Source organism: Anopheles merus, chromosome 3R (assembly GCF_017562075.2).
Source record: "Anopheles merus strain MAF chromosome 3R, AmerM5.1, whole genome shotgun sequence".
NCBI classification, from domain to species: domain Eukaryota; kingdom Metazoa; phylum Arthropoda; class Insecta; order Diptera; family Culicidae; genus Anopheles; species Anopheles merus.
Genome location: NC_054084.1, coordinates 35813308 through 35827486, shown reverse-complemented (window position 1 = coordinate 35827486; position 14179 = coordinate 35813308). Strand labels below are relative to the sequence as shown.

The 14179-nt window shown below is 46.4% G+C and overlaps 5 protein-coding genes across 6 annotated transcripts; 2 read left to right on the top strand and 3 right to left on the bottom strand.

Moving 5' to 3' along the window:
• Window positions 1-392: 392 nt before the first annotated feature.
• LOC121596293 (alpha-ketoglutarate-dependent dioxygenase alkB homolog 4-like) lies at window positions 393-1764 on the bottom strand. The gene is made up of 3 exons (XM_041921101.1): window positions 1504-1764; window positions 785-1419; window positions 393-715 (listed from the first exon to the last, which is right to left on the bottom strand). Exons 1-3 carry the CDS (start codon window positions 1603-1605, stop codon window positions 505-507), a joined length of 948 nt encoding a protein of 315 aa, XP_041777035.1. The 5' UTR covers window positions 1606-1764; the 3' UTR covers window positions 393-504.
• A 954-nt stretch (window positions 1765-2718) lies between these two features.
• On the bottom strand, window positions 2719-5825 carry LOC121597359 (DNA-(apurinic or apyrimidinic site) endonuclease-like). 2 transcript variants are annotated; one of them, XM_041923070.1, is made up of 5 exons: window positions 4666-5825; window positions 4465-4599; window positions 4251-4331; window positions 3906-3986; window positions 2719-3834 (listed from the first exon to the last, which is right to left on the bottom strand). In XM_041923070.1, the coding sequence occupies exons 1-5, from the start codon at window positions 5258-5260 to the stop codon at window positions 2873-2875; spliced, it is 1854 nt and encodes a 617-aa protein (XP_041779004.1). In that variant the 5' UTR covers window positions 5261-5825; the 3' UTR covers window positions 2719-2872. The 2 variants fall into 2 exon arrangements, with proteins under 2 accessions (XP_041779004.1, XP_041779005.1); XM_041923071.1 differs by lacking the exon at window positions 4251-4331 and having other exon boundaries at window positions 4666-5823.
• Window positions 5826-6071: 246 nt separating this feature from the next.
• LOC121597652 (transmembrane protein 53-B-like) lies at window positions 6072-8205 on the top strand. Its single transcript, XM_041923556.1, has 4 exons — window positions 6072-6780; window positions 6861-7221; window positions 7288-7431; window positions 7516-8205. Exons 1-4 carry the CDS (start codon window positions 6551-6553, stop codon window positions 7690-7692), a joined length of 912 nt encoding a protein of 303 aa, XP_041779490.1. The 5' UTR covers window positions 6072-6550; the 3' UTR covers window positions 7693-8205.
• Window positions 8206-8630: 425 nt separating this feature from the next.
• Window positions 8631-9916, top strand: LOC121596269. Its single transcript, XM_041921057.1, has 2 exons — window positions 8631-8926; window positions 8995-9916. Exons 1-2 carry the CDS (start codon window positions 8709-8711, stop codon window positions 9728-9730), a joined length of 954 nt encoding a protein of 317 aa, XP_041776991.1. The 5' UTR covers window positions 8631-8708; the 3' UTR covers window positions 9731-9916.
• Window positions 9917-10155: 239 nt separating this feature from the next.
• On the bottom strand, window positions 10156-13631 carry LOC121597271 (thioredoxin-2-like). The gene is made up of 2 exons (XM_041922909.1): window positions 13441-13631; window positions 10156-11033 (listed from the first exon to the last, which is right to left on the bottom strand). Exons 1-2 carry the CDS (start codon window positions 13462-13464, stop codon window positions 10734-10736), a joined length of 324 nt encoding a protein of 107 aa, XP_041778843.1. The 5' UTR covers window positions 13465-13631; the 3' UTR covers window positions 10156-10733.
• Window positions 13632-14179: the final 548 nt, after the last annotated feature.

Sequence of the window (14179 nt, the reverse complement as noted above, 5' to 3'; positions counted from 1 at the left end):
GTTGTCCTTGGGTTTATTTGCCGAAACTGAGCAAATTTAAATTTTCGAAAAAGTCAAAACCCCTTTGCCTAACGAATGCTAAATAATGCGAAATGGTTTTTTCGTATCCGATAGCCGCGATGCGTGTCAGTGGACGAGGCGAAGGTCGATGACTTGGTTATGAATAAAATAACAATTTACTATCGCAATGAACGATACGCGAGCGATGATTTTAGAAATTCAAACACATTCGTTGTGTATATCACTGAATTGAGCACATATTTTAGCCATGCGTTTTCATGTTTCCAAAACATCCGAATAGCGTGACACAGTTTAAAAAATGTGAAGCATTATTTGTTTTACCGGTGAAATACTTTCTTTCGATCGGTATAATTTACAAATTCGCTGGGTAATTTAGATTTAAAAAATGAGTTTTACATCTGCTTTCTTTTGCAGTTGGATGGTCTAATTCAAAAATATTACTCAAAAATCATCCCAGCTTCCGAAATTCTGCTGTAAGACAGGCTAGCTTTCAACCTTAACTGTCCGGTGGTCCCAAAATTGCTTCGCTCGCTCGAAAATCTCTTCACTTTGACCGAATTCACTGCCACCTTGCAAGTACATGGGTGTAAATTCGCGATACGCTAAGCAGACACGGCGCTCTTTAATGTCCTCTCGCAGAACGGAATGTTCCCACTGGTAGCGCGGAGGTCCATAAAGGACCAACAGTGAGCGCCTAAAAATAAAAATTAAGTCTTTTAACAAGGAATTCCTCACTAAACGGTAATAAAATTCGTCAGCCTACCTCGGCATTGGTATCCGTACGATCCGATTCTCGTAACCGGCCATTGTCTCCTCATCCATCAGCTCCCCGAGCAGATGCTCTCTGTATTGCTCCAGAAAGTGTAGATTATACTTTGTCTTTCCCTCCTCCCCTCGGTACGGTGACATCGTCAGCACGGAATCGCTCAGCAAATTTACCGTCACGATCCGCTCGCCCCAAATCCAGCAATCGTCAATGTGCGGATCGATCGAAGCTCCACGCTCGGGACAATACTCCAGCGAACATTGCTCGATCGTTTGAAAAGTGGCCAGCAGTGGGACCTGCTCGAACCGTCGCTGCACAAATTCACTCAGCTGCGGAAACCCGGCAAACTGGGCCGGCCGGAGGCGCGTCTTTTTGAAGTTTGTTTTCGGACCAAAGTTCTGCTTCCGCCGACCGCTCTGCGAGACGTCCCACGGTAGCTGGTCTAACCCTTGCAGCAGGTCTGCCTCCTCGGTGGTGGTGAGAAAAGCGAGATCGATGTACACGCCCGGATAGTCTTCGCCCTGGACGCCACCGTGCTGGGGTGTATCGGAATGTTCCGCAAGCACCTTTTCCCAATCCCATCCCGGGTAGATTTTGTTACAGCGTGGGCAGTACACGTAGGAATCGTTATTCTGCAAAAGAAAGCATCAGACAGTTGGTCGTTATCATTCAAAACCAACCGTTTCTCCAGAGAAGCACATGAATTTCACAATTACCTGAAATGTGGTGTAGAAATCGATTGGCGCGATACCGAATTCGGCCTCGCAGCTTAGGCACGTTCGCCGGCCCTTGCAACCACACGGCCGAGGATGATCCATCGCAGTTTTAGTTGCAAAAACACTTCACTACACTTTTTTTAACAAATTTAACCGATTTATTTCACTTCTGTGTGCCAAACTTTGTTATTTGCTTCAGCTGGCGGGCAGCACCTTTGACGAACATCGTGGCGGCGCACTTGTTTGTTTACGTTTGAAGGCATATGACAGTTCCGGCACAGGGTGGTGCACAAACTGGTCGTTAGTTTCGAACAGTTTTAAAAACGATTTTAAAAAAATCGGTCAACTTTTCAATACTAATATTTTTAATCAGTTTTTAATTTAAATCAACAGACACGCACCTTTACTTGCATGAAATGGTTATAGAGGACATGAGGATTCCAGTATGGTGTTTCATTGATGCTTAAACGTACATCAAAACTTCGATCAAAGTACATTCGATCGGCGGATCATATTGGACTTTGTGCTGATCACTCGGTTGAAAAAAGACATTTTTATTTATTAATTTATATTGCAACACGTGACGTTACCTCGTGAACAATGCACATAAACGATTCGGATACTTAAAAATCAGAATACACTACCATTAGTGGATATAACATAATTATTTATTGCATAATATTAACAATAGAGTTAGTGAAATTAGTAAATAATCGTAAATGTGATAGTAATTTGTTTCCAAAAACGTAGAAGAGACAGGAGGAAATAAAGAAGATATAAAATACTTTTATCGGTATGATTTGTAATATCATTAGATACGATCATCAGATCAGAATTAGATTGCCATCGCTGTTGGTTGATCGTTGATCGAAATCGTGCATTCAGATACAATGGGTAATCTAAACTGCAACTCCGTTAAGGATTGCAAAGATACGGCTTAGAAAGGGTCAGACATCCTAACTTTGAACCATGCTCGCGAGATAAAACACAGGCAAATATGGAGAAAAGGTGATTGCATGTAGAAGCACTTTTGAAAGAAACTGTCTTTGCAAATAAGCATGCTGCTGGTGTGGCTAAACACACCTGCACGTTAACGGTAATAGAAACTATTGTATTTAAAAAACTAATTATTTCGCTTGTTAAATGTAGCTTAGTTTAAATAAAATGTGGATTTAAAATGATACCTTTACGAAACAAAAACAAAAAACATGCACATCACGGTTACCATCCCCGTAGACCAACACCGTAGTCTAACCGAGGGACGACATTCATTATTTACGCGTCACCAATCTCGACAGTAGACAAACCTAATACGAAAAAAAGGCATAATATTCGAACACAAACAAACCTATAAACCGCTTCTGCCGCTTTAAATATTTAAAAACAACGTCACGGGACAGTGATCGCTACCGAACACCTGCGAGCGGATCACATTATCCGTCACCTTGCTGGCCAACCGCTCGGACGTGATGAAGTAATCGAGCCGCCAGCCCACATTCTTCGCCCTAGCACCCCCCATGTACGTCCAGAACGTGTACGCACCGGTCCGGTCGGGGTACAGCTTCCGGAACGTATCGACAAACCCGTACGACAGCAGCTCCGTCATCCCTTCGCGCTCCTCCGGCGTAAAGCCGGCGTTCTTCTTGTTCGTTTTCGGGTTGGCCAGGTCGATCTCCTCGTGCGCCACGTTCATATCGCCGCACAGTATGACCGGCTTCTTGGCGTCCAGATCGCGCAAGTACTGGTGGAACTTTTCGTTCCACCGCAAGCGCTTCGGCAGGTTGACCAGCTTTCTGCCCGCATTCGGCACGTACACGCACACCAGGTAGAACTTTTCGTACTCTGCCGTCAGCAGCCGCCCGTCCTGGTCCTGCTCCTCGTCGCCCAACCCGTACGCCACGTGGAAGGGCATCTTTTTCGAGTAGATCGCAACGCCCGCATGTCCGCCCGGCTTGCACAGCCAGTACGGATGGTAGCCCTTGATGTGGCGTGCCTCGTCCGGCATCTGGTCCTCCGTGCACTTCGTTTCCTGCACGCACATGATGTCGGGCTTTTCGTGCTCGATAAACTCGAGCCCGCCCTTGCCAACCCAGCTGCGCAGTCCGGCCACGTTCCAGCTGGAGATTTTGAAATTCCACGGTTTGTCCTCCTCGAGGGCGAGATTTAGCTTCCCATAATTGGTGGCAGATTTGTTCATTTTCGAGCCTGCTGCTGCTGCCGGTGCCGCTTTCGCTTTCTTTCCCTTTGACGGTACTTCCTCCTCGTCCTCTTCCATTTCATCTGCAGGTGGTTGAGGCTTTGCCCTTTTCCGTTGCGTTACAGTGGGAATGTCTATGATGAGATTGATATTCGGGTCATAGTTTCTTGATTGAGTGTGTACACTCGTTACTGCACGCATTTACCTCCATTCGTAGCTTCTTCCGCAGCTGCCTTTTTCTTCGTGGCCTTTTTGGGGGCATCTTCCAGAGCCTCTCCGTTGTCAGCTGCTTGAACAAAATTCATAATTCATTTCACGAGCAATTTTCAAGCGACATTAACACTTAAAACAAACGTCTAGTGAACGCACAACTTTCTACGTGCAATAATACCATAAATCAAGCATTTAACCAGACAAACAAATAATACATTTGATGATTACAATTCAAATACACAAAAGATAAAAATACGACAATACATGAACGGACACGCCATCAGAGTGGATGACAGTTATCATAACAAACATAAGTGTAAGCCATGCAATCAATTACCCACGCGCGGGATAATCGCCCTTCGAGTCCGTTTTGGCCGTTCTACAGCCTTGGAAGGGGGAGATTCGGGTGCGGTGGAAACTATATTAAAATACAAAAGCATCCATCGAGTACTCAGTAATGCGATAAAAACATCGTGCAGGTGACAAGATCAATTTGATGTGTAGTTTTATAAGCATTCCTTTAAATATGGAAGATTATGCAATGAACATACCTGGTACAGTGTCCTCCGCTGCTTTCTTTCTACCCTTTGCGGTCGGTTTAGCGGTCTTAGCTGTGGATTTGACAGCAGAAGACGCTTCCGGCTCTACATGCTCTACAGAGACATGATCATCGCCATCCGTCTTATCTAAAACCATAAACATCCACGTTATGTTCATATTGGCTCCAAGATCCATCCCAAAACGCTCCCTACCTTTCGCTTTTCCACGTCCCTTTGGCTTCGCTGGAGCAGCCTTTTCCGGCTCTTCCTCCTTTTTGGTGCTAGCTTTGGTTCGTCCACGCTTAGCAGGCGCTGGAGCCTCCTCCTCTTCGACCATTTCCTTCACCGCAGCAGGCTCCTCCGCTGTCTTCGAAGCTTTGGTCGCCTTCGTTTCCCTCTTGGCAGGAGCTTTCTTCCCCTTTGCTTTGACGTCTTCCACCGTGCCATTGCTGGATGCTTCTTGCTCGGGCACTGCTTCCTTTTTCGTCGATCGACCCTTCTTAGCCGGTGCGACCTTTTCCATCACCTCCCCATTGGTTTTTGCACCATTTTCCTCCACTCCGTTGCTTTCTTCTACCACGTCGCCCGCCTTTGTACGCTTTGCTGCCGGTTTCCGTGCTGGCTTTTCCACCACCGGTGCCGGTTCTGGCACAGTCGCTTTCCGCTTGCTACCACCGCGAGCCTTCAACGGCTCCGATGGCATTTGATCGGGTTCCGTAAGCTGCTCCTGCTGCTTTTCCGCTTCAACGGCGGTCTCTTTGGCAACACCTCTCGGTTGACGTCCACGCTTTTTCGGCTTTTCTTCCATGATTCCAAATCTACAAGCTGGAATAGAACTTTGTTGTTTTTTCTGTTGTTCTTCCCCACAACACACTATCGTGCGGCCTTGATCAAAAACCGGATATCGAATCGAAGACCTTGGGTTTCGTGGTTTATGAGACTTTTGTGCATCCAGCACTAGCAAGCGAGCGATCAAATCTTCGTTTGCCCCGCCGACGAATGGAGTATCAAAGACCTTGCCACAGCACCACACCTTCCAAAATCGGAGCAAAAGAAAACACTTCAAACAACAAAATTCAGCAAGCGCGACTGCCGCCGACCGAGGATTTGCCGTGCAGATGCCGGGTAGCGAAAATGGCGCGCGGTGTATGACGTTTCGAGGCGTATGACAGTTCGATGCGTTTACAGCCGGATCGAAATTCAAATTGAACCGGTCGGTTATATTTATCGCAATAGATGCAAAGTTGTATTATTTTAGCATAATTATAGAAATTCCTTCTTTTCCTTTCTTTATTTTCATTCCAATTTCTCCAACTAATCTCGAATCGTCAACACAAACCCAACATCACCGTGCATGCCTCCAACCATATTGCATACCGGCAAATGACGCAGATCGTGCGCATGCCTGCTAGATCGCTGGAGGAAAACGTGTCATGGAAACCCATCGAAACACGCTGCTCGCACCACATGGAAAAGCATACCAAGCACCGACCCGACTGTTCACCATGCTGTGTGTGTGTGTGTGTGTGTGTGTGTGTGTGTGTGTGTGTGTGTGTGTGTGTGTGTGTGTGTGTGTGTGTGTGTGTGTGTGTGTGTGTGTGTGTGTGTGTGTGTGTGTGTGTGTGTGTGTGTGTGTGTGTGTGTTTAAGGACCGGACAGCGCACCGTGTGCTTGTGTGCGTATCCGTGTGGGAGTCAGTGAGCATGCAGTCAGTTTTTCCGATTTTCTTCCCTGGATAAGTCAGCTGGCATAGACCGCAGGTCAGCTCAGGAGGCGCACGGCTTCGGCGAAAAACCACCCTCCAAAGATGTGTTAACGCTCCCGTGCTTGTGTGCAGGTGTGTGTGTGTTGTGTGTGTGTGGTTGTGTCCGAGAGTGCCAAGTGTGGCTGCTAAACCGATGCTGCTTGATACGGTGTCCACAACGGTAGTGCTTCAAATTGTAAAGCTTTCATCGCAACTTTCCGGGAGCCACTCGACATACCGAGCATTCCGACCATCTTCCCACCACCCCCAGCAGCTCCAGGCTTTCCAATAGTGTACAGTTTCGGCTGAAGAAGAGGAAGCGAAAGGCGCTACTGCAAACAGACGGCAACCAGAATGTCCGCCATCTACGGCACACGGATGGAATCGGACTATCCGCTGGACGACACGCTCGAGTACTTTATCAAGTTTCCCTCACCCAACTTCCGGAGCGACACACAAACGGCCGAAAGTGATTATGTGTTCGTGTGCAATGAAACGAACGTCCCCATCGTGCTGCTGCTCGGGTGGGCCGGATGCCAGGACAAGTATCTGATGAAGTACTCCAAAATCTACGAAGACCGTGGGTAAGTATGGGCGAAGAGAGGGACGGTGTGGGCGGGTACGGGCATACCAATAACGTGTTGTTTACATTGACGATAAACAGACTCATCACCATCCGGTACACGGCACCGGTGGAGAATCTATTCTGGAAGCGGGCCGGTATGCATCAGATCGGCGAGAAGATATTGAAACTCATCTACGACATGAACTTCGACAGCCATCCGCTCATATTCCACGTGTTTTCCAACGGAGGAGCCTTCCTGTACCAGCACATTGCGCTCGCATTGAGAAGGTCCAAGTCGCCGATTAACATTTGCGGCATGATCTTCGACTCGGCACCGGGCGACCGGCGGATAGTGGGGCTGTACCGGGCCATTACGGCGATCTACGGGAAGGAGCGACGGTGTAATGCCCTGCTGTCCGCGTTCATGGCCGTCGCTGCCATTTTACTGTGGACTTTTGAGGTAGGCGATTTTGTGTGCTGTACTGTACCGACTTTTTCTAAATGATGGAATACCTTCCCCACCTAGGACGCCTTCAATTATATACTCAATTTTATCAAACCCCGAGGCTACGAAGTACAAACCAATCCGTCGCACAACTTGAAGTACGAAAGCAACGCATGGCCCCAGCTGTTTCTTTACTCCAAGGAGGACCTTTTGATACCCTATACTGTGAGATGCTTCGAGGAAGTTTCTGTTCCATGTTTGAACGAGGTACTAATTCCGATCATTTTGGTTTCCGTTCTCCAATTGCAGGATATAGAAAAGTTTGCCAACTACCGGCGGCGCTGCGGTGTGGACGTGCGCATGATTTGCTTCGAGCGTTCCGAGCACGTGAAGCACTACATCCGCCACCCGCAGCAGTACGTCTACACCGTCTGCAAGTTTATCAACGATTGTTTGTCGCACTACTATGGCAAATTTCACAACTAAACAATTACGAAGGAACGAGAGCTTTTGTAGAGCGAGGGGCGTAATGTTGGTTAGCTGTTTTTAATTTGTCTTTCCTTTTTTTCTTTAATGTGATGAACGCACAAATTCTTTACTGAAGCGCAAACGCCACCGCAGCTATCTTAACTATGCGAAACGCACATTTGCAACACACATAACAAAAATACTAATACCCAACACTCCAGACTGGGGGTGGGAATAGTGAATTCTAGCGATTTAGGTTTTTTCTTATGAACTCACCAGTATGCATAGCAATTGTTTTCATTGTGATTCACCTTTTAGAAACTAAAATAAGCATATTTAAAATGCCTTAATTCGTGGTGCACGGGGAGCGCACGCTCGTTTGTGTGTATGTGTACGTTAAACTTCTTCTAGTGGTAGCAAACAAATTACAAACTCCAACACTCGTACATTTCCGTTCCAGTCAGTTCTAATTGGTATCAGCTAAAAAAAAAAAACAAATGAACCCCGTTTCCCGGGATTGAATGCCGTGAACATGTAATTTTCATTTAAAAGGGAAATAAACTAAAATAGGCATTGAATTGTCCATGAAAGATTTGAAGAATTTCATACTAATCTCATAATATTGAGTAAAATAAAATCTCCAGGAACGGACTGCGTCAACCGTCATTTTATATACAGACTCACTGTCATACCTTCTGTAGAACACTTTGGAGTGTCTGTAGAACAGAAAGACAGGAAAGCACAGTGGAGAAACACTCATCCAAAATGTAATTCTGTATATTTTATGTAATATTTCATATTTTCCTTTTTATATAAATTTGTAAAAATCTTTTCTCTAGTAGCATAATCATATTTTTTCAGCAGTTTTCTAAATTTTAAACGAATTTAAAAACACTCTTCGTACCAGCGTTTCTCCCACTGTCCGAAGAAACGTCCGATTTGTTTACATTTTGCCACTGCCGGTACGATGCACACGCTGCGTGCAGAACAAGCGTGTCCCGTCCCGTTTCCCTTGTTGTAAAATACGTTAAACGATGAAAAGATATCTGTTAGATTTAAGTGCACTGTACTCTGATCATCGCCAGAAAGCGTACATCGGCTACCGGGCGGCGTGGACCACGGTGGGATGTTTGATACGGACCGTACAGCACACGTTCGGCATCGCTTCGGATCTGTACGTGTGCAGTGAGGATGGAATTTTCTATCCCGAGTGTGAAAATGTAGGCCTTATACACGACGGAGAAACATTAAGGTATGTTTGTGTATTTCCCGATGTTGCCATTTGTGCTTTATTTTTACTTTATTCTCCTTTCTTTGTAGGATACTTCCTAAAGCACAGGAGGAAAGTAGGAAACGATCCAACACAGTTTCAGACGACGAACCTCGCAAGCGTACCGCCGCAAACGCTCAGCAAGAAAGCAGCACATACGAAGACATCGAATCCACGCTGCTCGGTCTCCCAAAACCAAAGCGTCGTCGTATACGGAAGCGTAAAAGTAAGGCTGTTGTGGAGGAGCAGCAACCCTCCCAGCCAGTGCCAAGCGCACCCATAAAACAACCAACAGTTGACGAAACACAAAACGGACACGTTCGCTTCCCCGACGAGGAGTCGCAAACGAGCGAGGAGAAGGCATCATCGGACGATCCAGAACTGCCCTATAGAAACTTAAATCGCACCATGAAGGCAAGAGTCGTGCGGGCCGTGTCCCCATCCTCGCTCACAATACAGCCACCAAGCGATATTCCCTCTGAACATGCAAATAATGGCAGTGCTGAAGACACTCACACTACTGAGCCATCCGTACGCACCTCAAGCCCCTCCCTAAAGCCCAGAATCGTTCGAGCACTTCGACCGGAAAGCGCAACGGTGCAGGTAAAGCGGGAACTACTTGAAGCTTCCCACGTGAAGGCGGCGACGGCGGCGCTGCAACAATCATGTCCACCGCAAACAGTGCAGCAACAAAACACGGCGATAATCGAGCTTGACTCTCAACCAACACCTGTTCCCGGTGAAGAGGCCACTCGTGATGCCGGCGCAACAATACTGGCAGTATGAGGAAGCATTGCTCACAAACGCACGTGAAGTGTGTTGCGTGTGTTTAACATGTTGCCATCTGTTGGCGGATGGGAGGGACGCGTTCAATCGGAAAGAGGAATAAAAATGCATTTCCCATGTTTCCTACACTATGCCACCATGCGGCTTATTGGAAAATAAATAGGCCGAGAAGGTCGAGAGATTAAAGCTTTGAACTTAAAGTTTGTTTACCTTTAGTGTGGACCATCCGTTGCATCATTTTTATCACAAAATTTTAACATACTGTTTATCTACTTCAAACATTGCGCAATTTTTACGCAAACCGTTTATAATTCTTTTCACTTCTCTAGGCGGTAGTTGTTAATCACAATCCTTTTTTGATGTGACTCTCGCTAATGTTTTTCTTTCGTTTTGTTCTCCTAAAACATACGAAAAGCACTGAAAAATTAGAGCACAACAAATATATTTATATTTAAATAACACGATACAAGGCAAATGGTGAAGCGACGACGACAAATCTCTCTGTGTGGTGTATTATGGGTTGATTTTCGTTTTCGTTATGCTCTCAAGCGCCTCTCGCAAGTGTAAAATGGTGTTTTATCTTCTCTATTTGCCTAACAACGAATCGGGTGGTATAAAGGGGGTGTTGTGTATTTTCATGCAAGCGCCCCTCACTGGGATATAGAACACAGGAAAATGAATGTGCAAGATGTTTTCACAAAAAAAAAAATGGAAAATGTCTTCTTAATTAAACAAAGCCATTTGCACTTCGATTAAAGTGCGCTAAAGCCTTTCCACTTTTCCCATTTTCTGTGCCGAATGGGCAAGCAAAATGAATTAATCCTCCTGTGACACGGGGCTGGTAGGTATGTCGACTTTACGCTATGTATGCTTATGGGTTTACTATGTGTGTGTGTTGCTTGGTAAAATTGTGCTCCTTGGTCGGCCGTCCGGCGTCTCCCGCCCCACAACACAACAAATCGAGAGCACACGCAGCCACTGCGCCTTACTGCCCGCGCCCACCTTACGCCGAGTGCTGCTGGATGAAGTTTTCCAGCTTTTCCGCGTTCGCGCCGGAGAACTGGCCGACCACCTCCTTCCGCTTGATGAACAGGAAGGTGGGCATGCTGGCAATGTTGTACTGGGCCGCCAGCTCCTCGCACTCGTCCACATCCACCTTCACCACGACGATCTTGTCCGCGTACTTGTTCTGGAACTCCTCCAGCTTCGGGGCGATCACCTTGCATGGGCCGCACCAGGTGGCGAAGAAATCGACCACGACGAGCTGATCGCCGGCCGCTTCCAGCTTGTTGTTGAAGTCCTCCTGCAAAAAGGGTGGGGAAGGAGGATAAAGCAATGAACATTAATTCTTTTATTTCTCTGTTTTTTGCTGGGCATTTGCTAGGCAAAGCTTTGTGGCGCCGTTGCCTATTTGCCATGCGATTTATCTTCAGAGAGGATGGCACGGGGGTCGGTCGTACAGAGCAGTCATTCGACAGCGAAGCGTGAGTAATGTTCGACAGAGTGCATCTGACGTCGGGCGATGCAATAAAACATGCATTTAACGACAGTTGACAGTGCAAGGATGAGATCATTCGCTTTCAACTATCAGCCAGCGTGGGTTTAGATTTGAAACAACCCTTTAAAGGCATTTTAAACCATACCCAACACTGCAACTAGACCTTGCAATGCAGTAAATGAGCCATTCCCTGTATATGTGACAGTATATTGAGAAAGATTTCATCATAGCAAGCACCGGAAGGCTCCCGGCTGTGACTGGCAGCGATAACATAGCAACGACCCGCTACCGCCACCATCGTGTTGCTTAGATAGCCTTAGGTTTCGGAGTCATGTCAAGGTTCCCCCTTTCGCTAACATTAACACCCTGCCTGCTCGGTGCAGTAATAATAATAAGTGATGAATAATGGAATCAAACCACAACCGGCGTGTATCGAATTCCGCGCCTCGGTGGTCTTGAATATTCAAGTTTTTACACACCCGACCACTACCACCACGGACGCGCAATCTGAAGGCCATACACACAACCAACAACTGTAACTACTGATATTTCCAATGACTCACTGGACATGTGTCATTTGACTGTGTGCGTATCTAAGATCCACCTGCTCTATTAGAGACATATTGTTTTACACCTTTGTAAATGCACATTTAAAAAAAAACACAGGCACCGAAAATCAATTAATTCATTCGTTTTTAACACCTTCTTCCACGTCCGCGGGGTTTCTCGCGGGAACAGTGGGCGGGCGATGAAAAGGCAAACATCACCTGGAAAATGGGGGAATGTGTGTATCAAATTTCACAAATAAGTGACGGCGAAACCGAGCATTTTGGAGCGCACGAAGCCAACCCTCTTTTGTTTGATATTGGTTTTCCTAATTAAACCGATGGTGTGTGGATGGGTGTGTGTGGTTTTTGCTCTTTAAACGTGTCCAAATTTTTAATGCGAATGCCGAGAAATCACCCAAAGAGCCCAGAAAAAACAGGAAACCACCTACGATAATGCAATCGCATATTTGCAACGTGGAACAATCTGGAAACTGTTTCCTGCTTTGCAATTCTCATCTTGGGAAATGTTGATGGCACAAACAACACACAGGGTGTATCAGCAAGTGTACCCTCTCGTAGGCCGTTCGTAATCATAGTAATCTTCGCTTGGCGGTCTCTGTGGTTCCCATCACAACGAGCGTGGTAGAAGCAACCTGTGTGTCTGCGTTGCCTACAGAGTGGCCAAATCGGTGCCTTGAGTGTTTTAACCGCGAAAGTAAGAGCTTATCTAACCACCACCACACCGGCACCGTATCGCACATTATTGCCTGGGCACATACACACGCAGTGGGTAGCGCGTTATTCTTCCGATTGTGGCAGCGAAGATGCGCGTCTGTGCTTCTTTGAGGCCCCCCCCCCCCCTTGCCGTATTATCTCATCATCCAGCTTTCCGGACAACCAATGGCGCACATCATTCACTCGGTGACAGCACAGAGTCCCATAAGGGACGGTGTAAGGGGTTTTTTTTCCTATGTATCACAAATCCCCATTGATTTTCATGACACATCAACATCATCATCATCATCATCGTGAGTTAGCCGTTTGGTCGGTTTGTGCCGGGACTGCTACAAATGGCGGTCGTGAAGAACCCTGACGGGGAGAGAGAGAGAGAGAGAAGGTCGACTCACACAGCCCACAGTACCAATACAGCAAGCGATTTAATTAGCCACTGGCCGTATCATACAAGCCGCCGACCGCCCGCGATGATGACGATGGTGCTGGTTTGACTCAATCGACCGACCGACCGACCCCCTCCTATAACGCCTAACGCCTATTACTCCCGGTCCGACAAATGGGAAGCAAAGGGGGATAGAAAAACGAAAGAAACGAGAAGTACAACAAAGGGGTGTGCAAGACAGAAAAAGGAAAAAAAAAACGGCTCAACACACACACAAACACACTGTCCCATGCACACTTTGAATGGGAAGCTCCACAAATCAATTCTCACTATACCCTACCCCCCTCTAAGCTGTGGCCACGATTCTTCGGGTAAGGGTGTGTAAAAGATAGCCCACAGCAATGGATTTTTTTTGGCGCACACACAACGATGTCGGACTGGGAAGATTTTTTTTTGTTCCTAAATGGCCCGGCAAGCCGGCCGGGAACGATGGCATCACTCTGTTTGTTCCACTGTACCCCCACCATACATTTGTACGTTTACTTACGGAATCTTTCACCATGTACACCATTTTGGCTGCTGGTAATAAAGCTGACTCGAAGTAAGGTTACGAGGAAGGAGCACGCGATTTGCTGCTGCTGCTGCACGGGCGACGAGGGAAAGTTCGTTCGACCAACACGTCCACTCTTTTTCAAGTGAACTTTTGTCCGACTCGCGCTGGCTCGCTGGCGGAATGACAGTTGGAATTGGACACACACACAACCACAGTGGAAGGTGCTATTCGTGGTGCGGCGAGACGTTTTCTCGAACGGTTTCGAATTACCGACAGTTCGAAAATTAATTTAAATCTCTTTTGTGCAATAACTTCGCAATAAAAATAGCGAAATTGAAACTGTTTTCTATTATCAATAAGTATACACTTGAAAATGAATCACGTTAAATAAATTGAGTCTGTTTTAGAAACCGTTGTTCAACGGTCAACGGTTCTTCGAATAGTTTCGAATAAACTTCAAATCAGCCGTTTGACAGCACAGAACCCAAGTAACAAAATATGACCCTACGACAACCATAAAGGAATAAATTGGCTTTAGACAAAAAGTTGACCCTTCCCACAGAGTAAATTGAATTTTCAATAAATATTTGGATATTTTTGAGTCTCTTGCCACTCTGCACTAATTTTCAGCACAATTTTCAGCGATGAAAAGTGTGTTGTTCTGCGGATAGTGAGATGAGTGAAGTGACCCATGGTGAGTTTCAGACATAAGTGAGCTTCAACGTTTGACGAC